The sequence below is a fragment of the Oncorhynchus clarkii genome, chromosome 1, assembly GCF_045791955.1.
Source record: "Oncorhynchus clarkii lewisi isolate Uvic-CL-2024 chromosome 1, UVic_Ocla_1.0, whole genome shotgun sequence".
NCBI classification, from domain to species: domain Eukaryota; kingdom Metazoa; phylum Chordata; class Actinopteri; order Salmoniformes; family Salmonidae; genus Oncorhynchus; species Oncorhynchus clarkii.
This window is the reverse complement of record NC_092147.1, coordinates 89,226,600-89,249,099: the sequence shown is the minus strand read 5'-3', so window position 1 is coordinate 89,249,099 and position 22,500 is coordinate 89,226,600. Positions and strand designations below refer to the sequence as shown.

General features: G+C 46.4%; 1 protein-coding gene and 1 long non-coding RNA gene across 3 annotated transcripts in view; one reads left to right on the top strand and one right to left on the bottom strand.

The window, feature by feature from the left end:
* Window positions 1-14,223, bottom strand: part of LOC139413812 (methionine synthase-like) — a 30,215-nt gene extending 15,992 nt beyond the window's left edge. For both annotated transcript variants that reach the window (XR_011634836.1, XM_071161593.1), the window contains exons 1-8: window positions 14,062-14,223; window positions 10,943-11,032; window positions 10,157-10,309; window positions 8,625-8,732; window positions 7,896-7,996; window positions 995-1,062; window positions 383-503; window positions 120-201 (exon numbers count right to left, since the gene is read on the bottom strand). Coding sequence is in view for 1 of the 2 variants with exons in the window: in XM_071161593.1 (XP_071017694.1) it covers window positions 120-201; window positions 383-503; window positions 995-1,062; window positions 7,896-7,996; window positions 8,625-8,732; window positions 10,157-10,309; window positions 10,943-11,032; window positions 14,062-14,196 (858 nt within the window). In the remaining variant the exon portion in view is untranslated. The remainder of the gene's footprint in view (window positions 1-119; window positions 202-382; window positions 504-994; window positions 1,063-7,895; window positions 7,997-8,624; window positions 8,733-10,156; window positions 10,310-10,942; window positions 11,033-14,061) is intronic.
* A 653-nt stretch (window positions 14,224-14,876) lies between these two features.
* On the top strand, window positions 14,877-22,443 carry LOC139413807 (uncharacterized). The gene is made up of 2 exons (XR_011634835.1): window positions 14,877-15,213; window positions 16,728-22,443. It is a non-coding gene; the product is annotated as an uncharacterized lncRNA (long non-coding RNA).
* The last annotated feature ends 57 nt before the right edge of the window (window positions 22,444-22,500 follow it).

Below are 22,500 nucleotides of genomic sequence, written 5' to 3'. Positions count from 1 at the left end.
CTGTACTAAGTGAGAACAGGAAGTGTAGTGTCTAGTCAGTGTAGTGTCTAGTCAGTGTAGTGTGGGCTGTACTAAGTGAGAACAGGAAGTGTAGTGTCTAGTCAGTGTAGTGTACGTACCACCACCACACTCCTGGAAGCATCCAGAACATGCACCACAGGACAGCTGTAACGGGGAGCGATCTTCACTGCCGTGTGGGTCCTGTTACTCACAGAGGCTTCACATCAGACACAGGGCCAGCAAGGGGCCAGGAAGTAGCGAGTTGAAAGGACATGGTGAAGATAATGACGGTGTGTGTTGAGAGACGCATCACATCAGACACAGGGTCAACAAGGGGCCAGGATGTAGGGAGTTGAAAGGTCATGGTGTCTGTGTGTCTTACTTGGAGGTGGTGGCCCCTCCGATCAGCAGTGGGGTCTTCATCCCAAGCCGCTCCATCTCCTTGGCAACGTAGATCATCTCATCCAGCGAGGGCGTGATGAGGCCAGACAGACCGATGATGTCTGTAGGGCGGAGGGATACACAGGAAGTTCAGCTGGAGGGACTTCTTCCAAAAGAGCAGTTCACTCATTCCATCTCTGATTTCAGTCCCAATCCTACTCCTTCTCTGGCCTGGTCCCAGATCTGTCTGTGGTTTATAGCCAACTCCAACTCCTAGCAGTTGGCAAGACAGCCCAAACTGATCTGGGACCAGGTTAAGCACCACTTCCTGTCCTAGTGCCACCCCGACAGACAGCCCAAACAGATCTGGGACCAGGTTAATCACCTCCTAGTGCCGACCCGTCAGACAGCCCAAACTGATCTGGGACCAGGTTAATCACCTCCTAGTGCCGCCCCGTCAGACAGCCCAAACTGATCTGGGACCAGGTTAATCACCTCCTAGTGCCACCGCGTCAGACAGCCTAAACTGATCTGGGACCAGGTTATACCTATTGATTAAGGCCGAGCTTCAGTACAGTGGAACTGATAAGCCATAAGGTTCATATCAACACACCTGCTTTGCAGTCGATGGCTTCCCTTAATATCCTGTCGCATGGAATCATGACCCCCAGATCGATCACTCTAGGAAAAGGAAAGCGAACGGGGTTAGGACAAGGTTATGGAAAGGTACAGGAACCAATCTAATTGTATTAGTCACATGCGCCCGAATACAACAGGTGTAGTAGACCTCACAGTGTAATGCTGAATACAACAGGTGTAGTAGACCTCACAGTGAAATGCTAAATACAACAGGTGTAGTAGACCTCACAGTGTAATGCTGAATACAACAGGTGTAGTAGACCTCACAGTGAAATGCTGAATACAACAGGTGTAGTAGACCTTACAGTGAAATGCTGAATACAACAGGTGTAGTAGACCTCACAGTGAAATGCTGAATACAACAGGTGTAGTAGACCTCACAGTGAAATGCTGAATACAACAGGTGTAGTAGACCTCACAGTGAAATGCTGAATACAACAGGTGTAGTAGACCTCACAGTGAAATGCTGAATACAACAGGTGTAGTAGACCTCACAGTGAAATGCTGAATACAACAGGTGTAGTAGACCTCACAGTGAAATGCTGAATACAACAGGTGTAGTAGACCTCACAGTGAAATGCTGAATACAACAGGTGTAGTAGACCTCACAGTGAAATGCTGAATACAACAGGTGTAGTAGACCTCACAGTGAAATGCTGAATACAACAGGTGTAGTAGACCTTACAGTGAAATGCTGAATACAACAGGTGTAGTAGACCTTACAGTGAAATGATGACTGATGCGACACTATGCAGTTAATAAAATACAGATAAGAATAAGTACAGAGTCAATGTGGAGGCTATATACAGGGGGTACCGGTACAGAGTCAATGTGGAGGCTATATACAGGTGGTACTGGTACAGAGTCAATGTGGAGGCTATATACAGGGGGTACCAGTACAGAGTCAATGTGGAGGCTATATACAGGGTATTACGGTACAGAGTCAATGTGGAGGCTATATACAGGTGGTACTGGTACAGAGTCAATGTGGAGGCTATATACAGGGGGTACCGGTACAGAGTCAATGTGGAGGCTATATACACGGGGTACCGGTACAGAGTCAATGTGGAGACTATATACAGGGGGTACCGGTACAGAGTCAATGTGGAGGCTATATACAGGGTATTACGGTACAGAGTGAATGTGGAGGCTATATACAGGGTATTACGGTACAGAGTCAATGTGGAGGCTATATACAGGGTATTACGGTACAGAGTCAATGTGGAGGCTATATACAGGGGGTACCAGTACAGAGTCAATGTGGAGGCTATATACAGGGTATTACGGTACAGAGTCAATGTGGAGGCTATATACAGGTGGTACTGGTACAGAGTCAATGTGGAGGCTATATACAGGGGGTACCGGTACAGAGTCAATGTGGAGGCTATATACACAGGTGGTACTGGTACAGAGTCAATGTGGAGGCTATATACAGGGGGTACCAGTACAGAGTCAATGTGGAGGCTATATACAGGGTATTACGGTACAGAGTCAATGTGGAGGCTATATACAGGTGGTACTGGTACAGAGTCAATGTGGAGGCTATATACAGGTGGTACTGGTACAGAGTCAATGTGGAGGCTATATACAGGGGGTACCGGTACAGAGTCAATGTGGAGGCTATATACAGGGGGTACCGGTACAGAGTCAATGTGGAGGCTATATACAGGGGGTACCGGTACAGAGTCAATGTGGAGGCTATATACAGGGTATTACGGTACAGAGTCAATGTGGAGGCTATATACAGGGTATTACGGTACAGAGTCAATGTGGAGGCTATATACAGGGTATTACGGTACAGAGTCAATGTGGAGGCTATATACACGGGGTACCGGTACAGAGTCAATGTGGAGGCTATATACAGGGGGTACCGGTACAGAGTCATAGTGGAGGCTATATACAGGGGGTACCGGTACAGAGTCAATGTGGAGGCTATATACAGGGGGTACCGGTACAGAGTCAATGTGGAGACTATATACAGGGGGTACCGGTACAGAGTCAATGTGGAGGCTATATACAGGGGGTACCGGTACAGAGTCAATGTGGAGGCTATATACAGGGGGTACCGGTACAGAGTCAATGTGGAGGCTATATACAGGTGGTACTGGTACAGAGTCAATGTGGAGGCTATATACAGGGGGTACCAGTACAGAGTCAATGTGGAGGCTATATACAGGGTATTACGGTACAGAGTCAATGTGGAGGCTATATACAGGTGGTACTGGTACAGAGTCAATGTGGAGGCTATATACAGGGGGTACCGGTACAGAGTCAATGTGGAGGCTATATACACGGGGTACCGGTACAGAGTCAATGTGGAGACTATATACAGGGGGTGCCGGTACAGAGTCAATGTGGAGGCTATATACAGGGGGTACCGGTACAGAGTCAATGTGGAGGCTATATACAGGGGGTACCGGTACAGAGTCAATGTGGAGGCTATATACAGGTGGTACTGGTACAGAGTCAATGTGGAGGCTATATACAGGGGGTACCAGTACAGAGTCAATGTGGAGGCTATATACAGGGTATTACGGTACAGAGTCAATGTGGAGGCTATATACAGGTGGTACTGGTACAGAGTCAATGTGGAGGCTATATACAGGGGGTACCGGTACAGAGTCAATGTGGAGGCTATATACAGGTGGTACTGGTACAGAGTCAATGTGGAGGCTATATACAGGGGGTACCAGTACAGAGTCAATGTGGAGGCTATATACAGGGTATTACGGTACAGAGTCAATGTGGAGGCTATATACAGGTGGTACTGGTACAGAGTCAATGTGGAGGCTATATACAGGGGGTACCGGTACAGAGTCAATGTGGAGGCTATATACAGGGGGTACCGGTACAGAGTCAATGTGGAGGCTATATACAGGGGGTACCGGTACAGAGTCAATGTGGAGGCTATATACAGGTGGTACTGGTACAGAGTCAATGTGGAGGCTATATACAGGGGGTACCGGTACAGAGTCAATGTGGAGGCTATATACAGGGGGTACCGGTACAGAGTCAATGTGGAGGCTATATACAGGGGGTACCGGTACAGAGTCAATGTGGAGGCTATATACAGGGTATTACGGTACAGAGTCAATGTGGAGGCTATATACACGGGGTACCGGTACAGAGTCAATGTGGAGGCTATATACAGGGGGTACCGGTACAGAGTCAATGTGGAGGCTATATACAGGGGGTACCGGTACAGAGTCAATGTGGAGGCTATATACAGGGGGTACCGGTACAGAGTCAATGTGGAGGCTATATACACGGGGTACCGGTACAGAGTCAATGTGGAGACTATATACAGGGGGTACCGGTACAGAGTCAATGTGGAGGCTATATACAGGGGGTACCGGTACAGAGTCAATGTGGAGGCTATATACAGGGGGTACCGGTACAGAGTCAATGTGGAGACTATATACAGGGGGTACCGGTACAGAGTCAATGTGGAGGCTATATACAGGGGGTACCGGTACAGAGTCAATGTGGAGGCTATATACAGGGGGTACCGGTACAGAGTCAATGTGGAGGCTATATACAGGGGGTACCGGTACAGAGTCAATGTGGAGGCTATATACAGGGGGTACCGGTACAGAGTCAGTGTGGAGGCTATATACAGGGGGTACCGGTACAGAGTCAATGTGGAGGCTATATACAGGGGGTACCGGTACAGAGTCAATGTGGAGGCTATAGACAGGGGGTACCGGTACAGAGTCAATGTGGAGGCTATATACAGGGGGTACCGGTACAGAGTCAATGTGGAGGCTATATACAGGGGGTGCCGGTACAGAGTCAATGTGGAGGCTATATACAGGAGGTACCGGTACAGAGTCAACGTGGAGGCTATATACAGGGGGTACCGGTACAGAGTCAATGTGGAGGCTATATACAGGGGGTACCGGTACAGAGTCAATGTGGAGACTATATACAGGGGGTACCGGTACAGAGTCAATGTGGAGACTATATACAGGGTATTACGGTACAGAGTCAATGTGGAGGCTATATACAGGGTGTTACGGTACAGAGTCAATGTGGAGATTATATACAGGGTGTTACGGTACAGAGTCAATGTGGAGATTATATACAGGGGGTAACGGTACAGAGTCAATGTGGAGGCTATATACAGGGGGTACCGGTACAGAGTCAATGTGGAGGCTATATACAGGGTATTACGGTACAGAGTCAATGTGGAGGCTATATACATTGGGGTACCGGTACAGAGTCAATGTGGAGGCTATATACAGGGTATTACGGTACAGAGTCAATGTGGAGGCTATATACATTGGGGTACCGGTACAGAGTCAATGTGGAGGCTATATACAGGGGGTACCGGTACAGAGTCAATGTGGAGGCTATATACAGAGTGTTACGGTACAGAGTCATTGTGGAGGCTATATACAGGGGGTACCAGTCAACCAGGGCTCTACTGTCAACCAGGGCTCTACTTTCAACCAGGGCACTACTGTCAACCAGGGCACTACTTTCAACCAGGGCTCTACTGTCAACCAGGGCTCTACTATCAACCAGGGCACTACTGTCAACCAGGGCTCTACTGTCAACCAGGGCACTACTTTCAACCAGGGCTCTACTGTCAACCAGGGCACTACTTTCAACCAGGGCTCTACTGTCAACCAGGGCACTACTGTCAACCAGGGCACTACTTTCAACCAGGGCTCTACTGTCAACCAGGGCTCTACTGTCAACCAGGGTACTACTGTCAACCAGGGCACTACTGTCAAACAGGGCACTCAGGGCACTACTGTCAACCAGGGCACTACTGTCAACCAGGGCACTACTTTCAACCAGGGCTCTACTGTCAACCAGGGCTCTACTGTCAACCAGGGTACTACTGTCAACCAGGGCTCTACTGTCAAACAGGGCACTACTGTCAACCAGGGCACTACTGTCAACCAGGGCACTACTGTCAACCAGGGCACTACTGTCAACCAGGGCACTTAGGGCTCTACTTTCAACCAGGGCTCTACTTTCAACCAGGGCACTACTGTCAACCAGGGCACTACTGTCAACCAGGGCACTACTGTCAACCAGGGCTCTACTGTCAACCAGGGCACTACTGTCAACCAGGGCTCTACTGTCAACCAGGGCTCTACTGTCAACCAGGGCTCTACTGTCAACCAGGGCTCTACTGTCAACCTGGGCACTACTGTCAACCAGGGCACTCAGGGCACTACTGTCAAACAGGGCACTTAGGGCTCTACTGTCAACCAGGGCACTACTGTCAACCAGGGCACTACTGTCAACCAGGGCACTACTGTCAACCAGGGCTCTACTGTCAACCAGGGCTCTACTTTCAAACAGGGCACTACTTTCAACCAGGGCACTACTTTCAACCAGGGTACTTAGGGCTCTACCTTCAACCAGGGCTCTACTGTCAACCAGGGCTCTACTTTCAACGAGGGCTCTACTGTCAACCAGGGCACTACTGTCAACCAGGGCTCTACTGTCAACCAGGACACTACTGTCAACCAGGGCACTACTGTCAACCAGGGCTCTACTGTCAACCAGGGCTCTACTGTCAACCAGGGCTCTACTATCAACCAGGGCACTACTTTCAACCAGGGCTCTACTGTCAACCAGGACACTACTGTCAACCAGGGCACTACTGTCAACCAGGGCTCTACTGTCAACCAGGGCACTACTGTCAACCAGGGCTCTACTGTCAACCAGGGCTCTACTGTCAACCAGGGCACTACTGTCAACCAGGGCTCTACTGTCAACCAGGGCACTAGGGGAAATGGTGAGCCATCTTTGCCGCATGAGGGTCTCATCTCCCCGTACCCCCCCTCCCCAACACCAGCACTGACGGTCTCATCTCCCCGTAACCCCCCTCCCCAACACCAGCACTGACGGTCTCATCTCCCCGTAACCCCCCTCCCCAACACCAGCACTGACGGTCTCATCTCCCCGTAACCCCCCTCCCCAACACCAGCACTGACGGTCTCATCTCCCCGTAACCCCCCTCCCCAACACCAGCACTGACGGTCTCATCTCCCCGTAACCCCCCTCCCCAACACCAGCACTGCCGTGGTAGAAGTCATTTCCATTGACCTACGGATCTAAAACAACTGATTCACCTCTATCGACTTCTATTGTATATACTACATCTTCTATTGACTTCTATTGTATATACTACATCTTCTATTGACTTCTATTGTATATACTACATCTTCTATTGACTTCTATTGTATATACTACATCTTCTATTGTATATACTACATCTTCTATTGTATATACTACATCTTCTATTGACTTCTATTGTATATACTACATCTTCTATCGACTTCTATTGTATATACTACATCTTCTATTGACTTCTATTGTATATACTACATCTTCTATTGTATATACTACATCTTCTATTGACTTCTATTGTATATACTACATCTTCTATTTGAGTCACTTACAACACACCTGAATACAACACAACTGAATACAATACAACTGAATACAACACAACTGAATACAACACAACTGAATACAACACAACTGAATACAACACACCTGAATACAACACAACTGAATACAACACACCTGAATACAACACAACTGAATACAACACACCTGAATACAATACAACACAACAGAACAGAACACGCCCCTACCTGAAGTTGTTGCAGAGAACACAATAGAACAATAGAACACAACAGAACAGAACACGCCCCTACCTGAAGTTGTTGCAGAGAACACAATAGAACAATAGAACACAACAGAACAGAACACGCCCCTACCTGAAGTTGTTGCAGAGAACACAATAGAACAATAGAATACAACAGAACAGAACACGCCCCTACCTGAAGTTGTTGCAGAGAACACAATAGAACAATAGAACACAACAGAACAGAACACGCCCCTACCTGAAGTTGTTGCAGCCCAGCACCACTCCTACAATGTTCTTTCCGATGTCGTGGACGTCTCCCTTCACTGTGGCCAAAACTATGGTGCCCTGGTAGGGGTCCTAACAGGGGGGGGGGGGTATAGATTATTACTGTAGAGCTGTGATGAATCAGTCCCTTCACTATGGTGCCCTGGTAGGGGTCCTAACAGGGGGGGGGTATAGATCATTACTGTAGAGCTGTGATGAATCAGTCCCTTCACTGTGATGTTAAACGTGTTGACAATGAGAAAACCTCCTCAGTATTAATGTAGAGGAGAGATGTGATGAGATGGGGAGACAGAAACACACTGTAGAGGAGAGATGTGATGAGATGGGGAGACAGAAACAGACTGTAGAGGAGAGATGTGATGAGATGGGGAGACAGAAACAGACTGTAGAGGAGAGATGTGATGAGATGGGGAGACAGAAACAGACTGTAGAGGAGAGATGTGATGAGATGGGGAGACAGAAACACACTGTAGAGAGACGGACAAGACAGGTAGAGAGACAGACAGACAGGAAGAGAGACAGACGGACAGAAAGGTAGAGACAGACGGACAGACAGGTAGAGAGACAGACAGACAGGAAGAGAGACAGACGGACAGACAGGTAGAGAGACAGACGGACAGACAGGTAGAGAGACAGACAGGAAGAGAGACAGACGGACAGACAGGTAGAGAGACAGACAGACAGGTAGAGAGAGACTCACAATCTCCTCTACTGATCCTGATTCCAGTAGCATGGCCTCTCTCTCCTTCTCCATGAAGGGGATCAGGTGGGCGACAGCCTTCTTCATCACACGTGCTGACTTTATCACCTGTTACACACACACACACACGCGCGCGCACACGCACGCACACACACCGGATCATGAGAAGAATAGAAACCTCTTATAGTATCTCCTCTGTGATCTCTTCCCCCCTACCTGAGGATATCTCTTCCCCCCCCCTACCTGATGATCTCTCTTCCCCCCCTACCTGATGATCTCTCTTCCCCCCCTACCTGATGATCTCTCTTCCCCCCCTACCTGATGATCTCTCTTCCCCCCCTACCTGAGGATATATCTTCCCCCCCTACCTGAGGATATATCTTCCCCCCCTACCTGAGGATATCTCTTCCCCCCCCCCTACCTGAGGATATCTCTTCCCCCCCCCTACCTGAGGATATCTCTTCCCCCCCCCTACCTGAGGATATCTCTTCCCCCCCCCTACCTGAGGATATCTCTCCCCCCCCCCCTACCTGAGGATATATCTTCCCCCCCCCCCTACCTGAGGATATATCTTCCCACCCCTACCTGAGGATATCTCTTCCCACCCCTACCTGAGGATATCTCTTCCACCCCCCCCTACCTGAGGATATCTCTTCCCCCCCCCCTACCTGAGGATATCTCTTCCCCCCCCCCCTACCTGAGGATATCTCTTCCCCCCCCCCTACCTGAGGATATCTCTTCCCCCCCCCCCTACCTGAGGATATCTCTTCCTCCCCCCCTACCTGAGGATATCTCTTCCTCCCCCCTACCTGAGGATATCTCTTCCTCCCCCCTACCTGAGGATATCTCTTCCTCCCCCCTACCTGAGGATATCTCTTCCTCCCCCCTACCTGAGGATATCTCTTCCTCCCCCTACCTGAGGATATCTCTTCCTCCCCCTACCTGAGGATATCTCTTCCTCCCCCTACCTGAGGATATCTCTTCCTCCCCCTACCTGAGGATATCTCTTCCTCCCCCTACCTGAGGATATCTCTTCCTCCCCCTACCTGAGGATATCTCTTCCTCCCCCTACCTGAGGATATCTCTTCCTCCCCCGACCTGAGGATATCTCTTCCTCCCCCTACCTGAGGATATCTCTTCCTCCCCCTACCTGAGGATATCTCTTCCTCCCCCTTCCTGAGGATATCTCTTCCCCCCCCCTACCTGAGGATATCTCTTCCCCCCCCCTACCTGAGGATATCTCTTCCCCCCCCCTACCTGAGGATATCTCTTCCCCCCCCTACCTGAGGATATCTCTTCCCCCCCCTACCTGAGGATATCTCTTCCCCCCCCTACCTGAGGATATCTCTTCCCCCCCCTACCTGAGGATATCTCTTCCCCCCCCTACCTGAGGATATCTCTTCCCCCCCCTACCTGAGGATATCTCTTCCCCCCCCTACCTGAGGATATCTCTTTCCCCCCTACCTGAGGATATATCTCTTCCCCCCACTCTCTCTCTCTCTCTCTCCTCTCCTCCATATCTTCCCCCTCACCTGAGGTAGGAACATCTTCCCAGCACCAAACAGGTCTCCCACCACCTTCATGCCGTTCATCAGGGGCCCCTCGATGACGTGTAGGGGCCTCGGATAGAGCTCAGCCTGGGACCTCGCCTCCTCTGTGTCCTCTACCACATACTTATCTATACCCTGGAAAGAGCGAGAGAGAGACAGAGAAGGATTATCGATAGTAATTGATGGAGAAAGAGAGAGATTTGTACCTTAAATGTATCTGTACAGTTTTGACCAGAACCATTTTTTCTAGACATCCCTGAAAATAACTTGGTCCCTGCAGTATATGATCAGTAGAGAGAGGGACAATAACGTGGTACCTGCATGCCACTAACCTTGATGAGCCCATACTATACTAACCTTGATGAGCCCATACTATACTAACCTTGATGAGCCCATACTATACTAACCTTGATGAGCCCATACTCCAGCCTCTCTCCTAATAACCTTGATGAGCCCATACTATACTAACCTTGATGAGCCCATACTACACTAACCTTGATGAGCCCATACTATACTAACCTTGATGAGCCCATACTATACTAACCTTGATGAGCCCATACTATACTAACCTTGATGAGCCCAGACTATACTAACCTTGATGAGCCCAGACTATACTAACCTTGATGAGCCCATACTATACTAACCTTGATAAGCCCATACTCCAGCCTCTCTCCTACTAACCTTGATGAGCCCATACTCCAGCCTCTCTCCTACTAACCTTGATGAGCCCATACTATACTAACCTTGATGAGCCCATACTATACTAACCTTGATGAGCCCATACTCCAGCCTCTCCTCCACTGTTCCCTCTCGCCACTCATCCGTCTGGACCACCTTCTTCCCTCCTTTGGCACAGCTCTGAAAACGTCAGGATTCTCTTTAGAGGGGAACTAGTATAATGCATTAGGGATCAGGTAACCCCAGCGAGCAGAGCCATACAGCCACAGAGTTACAGGACATGTACTGTGTTAACCAGGTGGACCAGTATGTACCTGTTTATACAGAATATGTACTGTGTTAACCAGGTAGACCAGTATGTACCTGTTTATACAGCAGAATATGTACTGTGTTGACCAGGTGGACCAGTATGTACCTGTTTATACAGAATATGTACTGTGTTAACCAGGTGGACCAGTATGTACCTGTTTATACAGCAGAATATGTACTGTGTTAACCAGATGGACCAGTATGTACCTGTTTATACAGCAGAATATGTACTGTGTTAACCAGGTGGACCAGTATGTACCTGTTTATACAGCAGAATATGATATGTACTGTGTTAACCAGGTGGACCAGTATGTACCTGTTTATACAGAATATGTACTGTGTTAACCAGGTGGACCAGTATGCACCTGTTTATACAGCAGAATATGATATGTACTGTGTTAACCAGGTGGACCAGTATGTACCTGTTTATACAGAATATGTACTGTGTTAACCAGGTGGACCAGTATGCACCTGTTTATACAGCAGAATATGTACTGTGTTAACCAGGTGGACCAGTATGCACCTGTTTATACAGCAGCATATGTACTGTGTTAACCAGATGGACCAGTATGCACCTGTTTATACAGCAGAATATGTACTGTGTTAACCAGGTGGACCAGTATGTACCTGTTTATACAGCAGAATATGATATGTACTGTGTTAACCAGGTGGACCAGTATGTACCTGTTTATACAGAATATGTACTGTGTTGACCAGGTGGACCAGTATGCACCTGTTTACACAGCAGAATATGTACTGTGTTAACCAGGTGGACCAGTATGTACCTGTTTATACAGCAGAATATGATATGTACTGTGTTAACCAGGTGGACCAGTATGTACCTGTTTATACAGCAGAATATGTACTGTGTTAACCAGGTGGACCAGTATGCACCTGTTTATACAGCAGAATATGTACTGTGTTAACCAGATGGACCAGTATGCACCTGTTTACACAGCAGAATATGTACTGTGTTAACCAGGTGGACCAGTATGTACCTGTTTATACAGCAGAATATGATATGTACTGTGTTAACCAGGTGGACCAGTATGTACCTGTTTATACAGAATATGTACTGTGTTGACCAGGTGGACCAGTATGCACCTGTTTACACAGCAGAATATGTACTGTGTTAACCAGGTGGACCAGTATGTACCTGTTTACACAGCAGAATATGTACTGTGTTAACCAGATGGACCAGTATGTACCTGTTCTCATACAGAATATGTACTGTGTGGACCAGTATGTACCTGTTTATACAGCAGAATATGATATGTACTGTGTTAACCAGGTGGACCAGTATGTACCTGTTTATACAGAATATGTACTGTGTTGACCAGGTGGACCAGTATGTACCTGTTCATACAGAATATGTACTGTGTTAACCAGGTGGACCAGTATGTACCTGTTCATACAGAATATGTACTGTGTTAACCAGGTGGACCAGTATGCACCTGTTTATACAGCAGAATATGATATGTACTGTGTTAACCAGGTGGACCAGTATGTACCTGTTTATACAGCAGAATATGATATGTACTGTGTTAACCAGGTGGACCAGTATGTACCTGTTTATACAGAATATGTACTGTGTTAACCAGGTGGACCAGTATGTACCTGTTTATACAGAATATGTACTGTGTTAACCAGGTGGACCAGTATGTACCTGTTCATACAGAATATGCTCCGTTCATCTTTCCCTCGATCCAGACTAGTCTCCCAGTCCCTGCCGCTGAATAACATCCCCACAGCATGATGCTGCCACCACCATGCTTCACCGTAGGGATGGTGCCAGGTTTCCTCCAGACGTGACGCTTGGCATTCAGGCCAAAGAGTTCAATCTTGGTTTCATCAGATCAGAGAATCTGGTTTCTCATGGTCTGAGAGTCCTTTAGGTGCCTTTTGGCAAACTCCAAGCAGGCTGTCATGTGCCTTTTACTGAGGAGAGGCTTCCATCTAGCCACTCTACCATAAAGGCCTGGTTGGTGGAGTGCTGCAGAGATGGTTGTTCTTCTGGAAGGTTCTCCCATCTCTACAGAAGAACTCTGGAGCTCGGTCGGTTTCTTGGTCCCCTCCTTGACCAAGGCCCTTCTCCCCTGATTGCTCAGTTTGGCCGGGCGGCCAAGTTGGTTCCAAACTGCTTCCTTTTAAGAATGATGGAGGCCACTGTGTTCTTGGGGACCTTCAATGCTGCAGAAATGTTTTGCTACCCTTCCCCAGATCTGTGCCTCGACACGATCCTGTCTCGGAGCTCAACTGACAATTCCTTCGACCTCATGGCTTGGTTTTTGCTCTGACATTCACTGTCAACTGTGGGACGTTTTATAGACAGGTGTGTGCCTTTCCAAATCATGTCCAATCAATTGAATTTACCAATCAAGTTGTAGAAACATCTCAAGGATGATCAATGGAAACAGGATGCAGCTGAGCTCAATTTCGAGTCTCATAGCAAAGGGTCTGAATACTTATGTAAATAAGGAATTGCTGTTTAACAAAATTGACAACATTTCTAAAAAAAAACATTTTTACTTTTTCATTATGGGATATTGTGTGTAGATTGCTGAGGGGAATTTTTTTTAAATCCATTTTAGAATAAGGCTGTAACGTAACAACATGTGGGAAAAGTCCAGGGGTCTGAATACTTTCCCGAAGGCCCTGTACCGGTGTATACAAGCACAGTAAGATATACTAGGATATGTACTGTTGTGTGTAAACCATATACCTGTGTATACAAGCACAGTAAGTTATACTAGGATATGTACTGTAGTGTGTAAACCATATTCCTGTGTATACAAGCACATTAAGATATACTAGGATATGTACTGTAGTGTGTAAACCATATGTACAGTGTGTACAGTATGTTATACTAGGATATGTACTGTAGTGTGTAAACCATATACCTGTGCATACAGCAGTAGTTTCTCTGTGGCCTCCGGGTCTTTGTTCCAGATAAGGTTCTCACACATGAGCAGGAGCTCCTTGTCGATATCATCATAGACAGGCAGGCTGCCAGCGTTCACTATGCCCATGTCCATACCGTCCTATAGAAGACAGCAGAACAACAGGGTTACTCATGCAGGGATAACGTAGTAGGGCCGCTAGCTGGCTAGATGTCGATAGCCACTGGCTAACGTAGTAGGGCCGCTAGCTGGCTAGATGTCGATAGCCACTGGCTAACGTAGTAGGGCCGCTAGCTAGCTAGATGTCGATAGTGTAAGGAAGTGCTATTTCTTATGCAGGTGACATTTGTAAGGAAGTGCTATTTCTTATGCAGGTGACCAGCCTACTGCTATTACATTGCTATAACTGAGACAACGTATTTTCACAGTAAAACATGTTAGGTCCCATACAGGATAGCTCCCACACCCACACACACAGCACACACACATTACACACACTAACTGCCGAGGACACACAGATAAGACATACACCCACACATTGGGAGGAAGAGACAGCCTTGACTTGCAGAAACCAGCGCACACACCTAATCTCCTTTCTAGCCGAACATTGTGTGACTGAGGACAGCGCACACACCTAATCTCCTTTTTAGCTGAACATTGTGTGACAAAGAACAAGACTCAGAGGGATGACGGACGGCCCAACAGGGCCAATCCAAGAAGACTACACCTCAGCCTGAACCAACCCGAAGACCCGATCTTCTAGAATCAACCTACTTTCTGTTCTGTATATGAGACATGTGCACTCTGTTATCTGCGCTTCTTTTCTGCTGGTTCCTTAAGAACCGAATGAAATGGCCCGTATACGTTGTACCAGATATCTTTACTCATAATTAAACTGTCACTTGTCATACAATAGACCACCTTGTCTGAATCGATCCTTGACCGGCTCGCCCTCCTACATATCCCATTATTAACAGAAACTTGGTAGCAGAGGGATGGTTTACTAACGACCCAGTCCAGAGTGGTTGATGTGGGTGTGAGGGGGCGAGTTGGTGAAAGGACGGTTCCCGGAGGACAGGTGAAAACCATTCGGGGGTGGACAACAATTCTGCTCAACTCGGGAAACTGATCTCTGGTCGACCACAAAATAAGGTAAGCAAAACCTGTTTTATCAAACTTTGCATATTGTCGAATAGTCATACCAAATTACGATCAGTAGTACCGAGTGTGGGTAAGAATTTTTGTGTAAATTTTACGTAAATAATGGACTTGAAATTGACAGTGAAGTAAACATATGTGGTAATTAGAATATCCCGATAGTCCGGCATGAGAACGGTCCGGTGGCAGACACCGGTAAGGGATGAGTAGTAGTTAGAATATTCTGATAGTCCGGCATGAGAACGGTCCGGTGGCAGACACCGGTAAGGGATATTTAGTAGTAGACCTAATATTAATAGAATATTCTGATAGTCCGGCTGTGAACGGTCTGGTGGCAGACACCAGTAAGGAATAAATAATATAGTCTAGGATAGATTTTCACCGATAGTCCGGCTAGTGACCGGTCCAGCTGTGTCTGGTAAGGTGGTCTATTATTGAGTATTGATGTGACCAGGATTATATTCTATGTATAAGTGATATTCGTTCGGGCGTCTGAAAAAGGGCGTGATCAGTTTTATCATTAACATCTGAGTATGATTCGATCATTCATCTGCAAAAGATAAATCCAATTAGTGTTTTAGATAGAACCAATAGCCGGTAGTGTCCGGTGAGGTTAAAATCCAATAGCTGGTAGTGTCCGGTGAGGTGTCTACAATAGATTAATGTATGATTAAGATATGTTGGACTGAAAAGTCCGCTTTGTGTTGTGGCCAGAATGAATGTGATAAATGTACTAATGTGTGATGTCATAGAATAAGATGTTCTAATTGAACAATTGTGTTTAAAACTATGTCCATGTAATAATATTTGTGTGTTGACTATAGACTAAATGTAAACGGCGTTTCACAAGTCCCTGATATTATTACCATTATTTAAAATTATTGTGAGCAAAGTATTTCCTAAATTCAAAAAAAAAAAAAAAAAAATCTATTATCCAAATTGTTAAAACATAGTTTATGTTGATAATCATTTCCTGAATTGGTGGCTCGTGTTTAATCATTAAAACATTATTGTTTAAAATTCTGGATATATGACGGAGAGGCTCTGAGTTAAGACAGAGTACGAGTAATAGTGTCTCCTAAGAATACATCACTGGCACGAGCCAGTGACGGGCTAAGTATATCCAAAGAGTGTACAAAATATTTCTAAAAAAAACACGTCAAATCAGCACCTAAGACAGGTGGAGGAGAGGTTTGGCATTACACACAAGTTTGGCTCTGTGTATAGGCCGCAATCGCAGGGCCTTGTGGAACGCTGTAATCAAAATCTGAAAGCTAAGATAGCTAAAGTGTGTGCAGGGACCAAATTGACCTGGGTGGAAGCCCTGCCCCTGGCACTGATGGCCATGAGGTCCTCACCAGGTGCAGGGACACATCTTTCACCCCATGAAATAATGACAGGTAGAGTAATGCCAGGGCCACCAAGAGAGGGAGGTCATATGCCCCCTCTTGATGTGCACCAAATAGGGATGTCTGACTATGTGAAGAAATTGACGGAATTGTCTGCAGCTCTCTCCAAACAGATACACCGTGTCGCAGAGAGGGAGCTGACTGACGTCCCGGAACAACCAAGGGTAAAAGTTGGGGACTGGGTAAGGATCAAGGTCCACAAGAGAAAGTGGGCTGATCCCAGGTGGACTGGACCGTACGAAGTGAAGGAGGTTACTTCACACTCAGTCCAGGTCAAAGGTAAATTAGGCGCACCTTGGCACCACCTGACACATTGTACACCAGCCCCAACCCCTGCCAGAACTCTGGCTGAAGTAAGAAGTGATTTACTCACATCCAATTCGAATTCAAATTCTGACATCCCTCCCGTCTGATCATGTGGAGGAGACTCCCATCCTCAGATGATAGGGACACTAGAGTAGCACCATGGGCTAGAAGGGCTAGGAGACCATGGGAAAGACTGGGTTGTTCTGGCCCATTGTTTGTCCTAATTATAGTCAATGTTGTTTTGACATTGGGAGTAATGATATGGGCAGCCCAGCGTATAATCACTGACCAGGAACAGACTACCCAGCTAAACATCACCAATGCTTCAATATTCTCGGATACGCATGTTCTGTCTAAACGTCAAGTTCAGAATAATGACTTTGAGTGTACTGCAGAATTGATTAGGTCAGCTACTCTGTGTATCCCGCCTAACGCTACTACCACTGTTATACTTACCTGGGGTGTTATTGGAAGCCCAGGTGGCGGTTATGGTACTCATGCAATCAGTTGGTCTAGATCAGTGTGGTACATGACAGAAGGGGGGTATAATAAATGGACGTGGAAGAATTTAGTGGCAGAGACTGGTCCTGACTGGTCTAGCTGGACAGTGCATCAGATGGCACTCCTGTGGCGGAGCAGGTTGACGTTAACTAAAGTTACAACTGGTTTGAAATTGGTAATCAAACACAGGGAAGGTGGTATGACTTATGACCTCCATTGTAACTTTCCTTTGTGGTCTGATCAGCCTCATTGGAAAGCCATTTGGATGGAGAATCTAGGGTAATTTGTAATACTGATATTAAGGTAATTTAATACAAAAATGCAGTGAAATTTACATTATAGTGTCAATATATTTTCTCTGATGAACGTGGTGTGAAAATTTAGCTAGGATAAGTTTTATTTATGGTAGACTCATGTTAAGTATTTGGGACATATTTTGAGCCAACAGGGCAGGGAAGAAATTTAGATATTTGTGTTTGGTTTTAACACCTGTATATAGGGGGTGCCATTTGAATATTTAATTTGTGGTCATGGGTAATACGGTTTGTTTTTATTTTTTATTTTTAAGGTAAATTAATTATAGTGGGGTTTAATTAACCTATATAAGGACTTTAGAAAGTGCCACCATAGACATGTTTTTCTAAAAAAAAAAATCCATGAGTTTAGATAAAGCCAAACAGTGAGACATTTAGTTCAAATTTGGAAACATGAGAAAACGAGCTACAGACAGATAAGGGGAAAAGGCAGACAGAAGAGCCCTCCCCTGCACTGCAGAGACCTTGAAGGTTGGAGAGCAGAGAGGAGAAGTTTGAAAAGGGAGCCAGGACGAGCAAAGATAACAGAATGTGTAGATAACAGTTACTGAGTGGAGACAAAAGGGATAATTGGACATGTGGAAAATGAAAGGGGCGCTCCTACATGATAATGTCAGAACAGAAGGATAATATACTAATCTTACCTAAGTCATTATTTAGAGTAGGTAAGGTTGTTACCTGGGCAGAGCCAGGTATCAAAAGGGGGATGGGTAAATTGTGGTCTAGGATAGGATGGGGCCTATTGGATAAGAAACTAAAGATATAATCAGATAAAACATATGAGAAACTGTTTGTTAACCAAGCCTGTATGTCCAGGATTTTATGCATTACAGGTGAACTACAGGTGAAGTCACTCAATCCAGTCCCAGAGGCTTGTTGGGGGGACCATACAAGGACTCCTGGTGACAGCTAGCTGAAAGAGCTACCCGGATTCATATCGCACGGGGGAGGGTAGGACACATGACACTGTCGAACAAAAAACAGTGTTCGAGAGGAGAACTGGAATTAACAGAATTCCGGGGGCCATCTCTCGAATGAAGTAACCCTCCCTGTCCTGTCACCCCTGTTTTTGTTCATAGAAGTGAAGATGTGTCTGGCTCTTGCTAGTGATGTGTTCTCTGGGAGAGGGTGGGGCTTTACAGGAGTGTCAGTGTACCTGTGTAATGGGGGAGGGTGTCCATATGGGGATTACATGATAACCAACTTGGGACAATTCTAGGATTGGAGAAGAGGGTATTCTTATAGCATAGGGGATCCCACAAAGGTGGATAGGTTTTCCATCATATGGGGAAAACCTGGGAGCACTGTTGAACTTTGTAAAGGTGATGAAATCCTACTAACCATCAAAACTATTAAGCTCTCTGATGCAGGCACTTACACCCTCGGACTACAAAGTACCGGGACAGACACGATGGATGTGTTTTCTATTAGGGAGCTGCCAAAACCAGAGGTCCCAGACGAACCAGGGCCAGACACACTCCTCTACCACCCCTGGACCGAACCTGCCACCTACCACCACTGTGTTAAAAAATCCCATTCAGGTAATTAATGTTAGAGACTACACAGCTATTGATCAATTAGGCACTGAGACTGGTTTTGATGGTAGGGACAATTTGTGGCTGTCTTATATGAGGTACACAGCTAAAACCATGAGAAGAAAGGACTGCACTATTTGTAGTCATGCTAGACTTGTTCTGGCTACACACCCATTTGCTATAGGAGAAGGAGAAGGAGAAGGGTGGTTGTGTATTCTGAGAGGTTTTTACCAGGTTCAGCCCAATTCAACCCTCTGTTCCTCTTTGAGCCTTGTGTTTCCTACAGTACCTCCTCATCGGGCCCCTTGGGGTGTTAAGGCATATGGGGGCAATTACAGTTGCATCACGGGTACAGGTAGTGGCATGGACTATGGGAGATTGCCTGAAGCTGATTGCAGCAGTAACATAACCATTTATGCCACTTGGCCAGTTACAGGCCTAAACCAAACTAGTGGTCTGGCTGATGTGTGGTGAATATGTGGACCCAAAAGAGTACTGAGACCCATTCTTAGAGGAGACTGGCAAGGTACGTGTGCTCTGACCAGTTTGATAATTCCACTGACCATTGTTGATGTTACTTCTGAACAGCTGTTGGGTTCTGTATCCAGGGGACCTGAAAACATTCCATCCCATGGGAGACATAGATGTAGTGCTCCATGGACAGAGGATGTAGTTGACATACACACTAACCTGTTGGGAGTGCCAGTGGGGGTTCCTCATGAGTTTCAGGCCTTGGGTAGGAATGATGGACTCTGGCACTTACTACCTATTATAGGTCCAGCCATAGTGGATGCTAGACAGACTGCATGGATCAGTTATATCTACTATAATCAACAGCGTTTTGTGAATTACCCCCGTGATGCACTCACTGGTCTGTCTGAACAGCTTGAGGCCACATCTAGGGTTGCCAGACAGTCTGCAAGATGTTCGGTGAACAATGTTGCACGTATATTCCTAATAACACCACTCCAGATGGTGGTATAGCTAAGGCCTTTAATGGGCTTGGTGCACTATCTGCTGAGATGAGGACCATGGCGGGGGTGGAGGAGTCTGGACTGTTCTTTTGGTTGGGAGCCTGGTTTGGTAAGTACACTGGTATGGTGGTTACTGGATTTCTGACCCTAATTCTTGTATTTTTATTATTGATGTGTTGTGCTGCTTGCATCATACCGTGTTTTAAGAAGTCTGTTACAGATGTGACTCTAACATGTTTAATCCCATTAATGACTACGGATAACCCCAGTTGTAATTGCTCTGCCTGGGATGCTGTCTATCCCATGACTAAATCTACTGCTAGGAAACCATTGTTTTCCAACAAGGTTGCCAGGGCACATTTCACCTGTGTCAAAATGACGGGAGGCGGTACTAATGTGGGACAGGTTCCTGGGAATTGGTGTCTGGATACAATCAACATTGTTGGGAGTTTCAGTCCAATATCCAGAGCAGATGTGAGGTGGTGGTGTGGCAACACTGTCCTGTTTGATAAATTACCCTCCAATACTACTGGAAGCTGTGCACTTGTTACTCTCCTTTTGCCTGTTTCTATCTACCCTACAGAGGCTGGAGACCTCATCCTTAGGGTCCAGAGGGTGAACCCTGAATATTGGAGGGGACGTTCCAGGCGTGCCACCACCCCATCTAGTGGTGATCCGACGTACATAGACGCCATTGGAGTCCCAAGGGGAGTTCCTGACGAGTACAAGTTGGTGGATCAGGTGGCAGCTGGGTTTGAGTCCTCCATTTGTTGGTGGTGCACTGTTAATAAAAATGTGGATAGAATACATTCCAGAATCACATTGCAGTGGATATGCTACTGGCAGAGAAAGGTGGAGCTTGCACTATGTTTGGTGAACAGTGTTGTACTTTCATCCCTAATAACACAGCCTCCGATGGTAGCTTGACCGTAGCCCTAGAAGGTTTGAGGACTCTTAATGGTAAAATGAAATCTCATTCTGGGATTGATACCTCAATGTGGGACTCCTGGATGAGTGCCTTTGGTAAATATAAAACCCTGGTCTCCTCCATTTTGGTCTCCATTTCGGTGTTCGCGGCCATTTTGGTTCTCTGTGGATGCTGTTGCATTCCATGTATCCGTTCCCTTACCACTAGGGTTATCTCTAGAGCTATTGACCCTTCACCCTTTCCCAGATGTTTCCTCTGCTTGCTAATGACCTGCCCGAATTTGAGGATGAGGTTGAGAGTGCCTACTAGGTTTTGTTTTTTCTTTTCATGAAATGCTATGACTGCTGAAATAAGGGATAATGAGTGACACCCTAGTGGGTGTCAAAAAGGGGGGCTTAAATTTCACATCATTTTCTTTTGTTCTGTTTTTGAATGAGCTGTTGTTCTCTTTTGACATGAGGGTTGCAAGTTCCTAGGTGGCTGGTAGCCAATCTAGTACATAGTGGGATCGAATGGAGAACATGAAGGTATTTTAAACTTTGTAATTGTTAGCCTAGTTTATGTCACATCTCTTAGGAGATGTGAAGAGAGGGAATCACAAAACTTTTCCTTCTGGGAAAAGTTTTCTTTTTGTGTCTGGATATAGTTAGGTTGTGTCACGTCTCTGGGGAGACGTGAAGAGAGGGATTTGTAAGGAAGTGCTATTTCTTATGCAGGTGACCAGCCTACTGCTATTACATTGCTATAACTGAGACAACGTATTTTCACAGTAAAACATGTTAGGTCCCATACAGGATAGCTCCCACACCCACACACACAGCACACACACATTACACACACTAACTGCCGAGGACACACAGATAAGACATACACCCACACATTGGGAGGAAGAGACAGCCTTGACTTGCAGAAACCAGCGCACACACCTAATCTCCTTTCTAGCCGAACATTGTGTGACTGAGGACAGCGCACACACCTAATCTCCTTTTTAGCTGAACATTGTGTGACAAAGAACAAGACTCAGAGGGATGACGGACGGCCCAACAGGGCCAATCCAAGAAGACTACACCTCAGCCTGAACCAACCCGAAGACCCGATCTTCTAGAATCAACCTACTTTCTGTTCTGTATATGAGACATGTGCACTCTGTTATCTGCGCTTCTTTTCTGCTGGTTCCTTAAGAACCGAATGAAATGGCCCGTATACGTTGTACCAGATATCTTTACTCATAATTAAACTGTCACTTGTCATACAATAGACCACCTTGTCTGAATCGATCCTTGACCGGCTCGCCCTCCTACATATCCCATTATT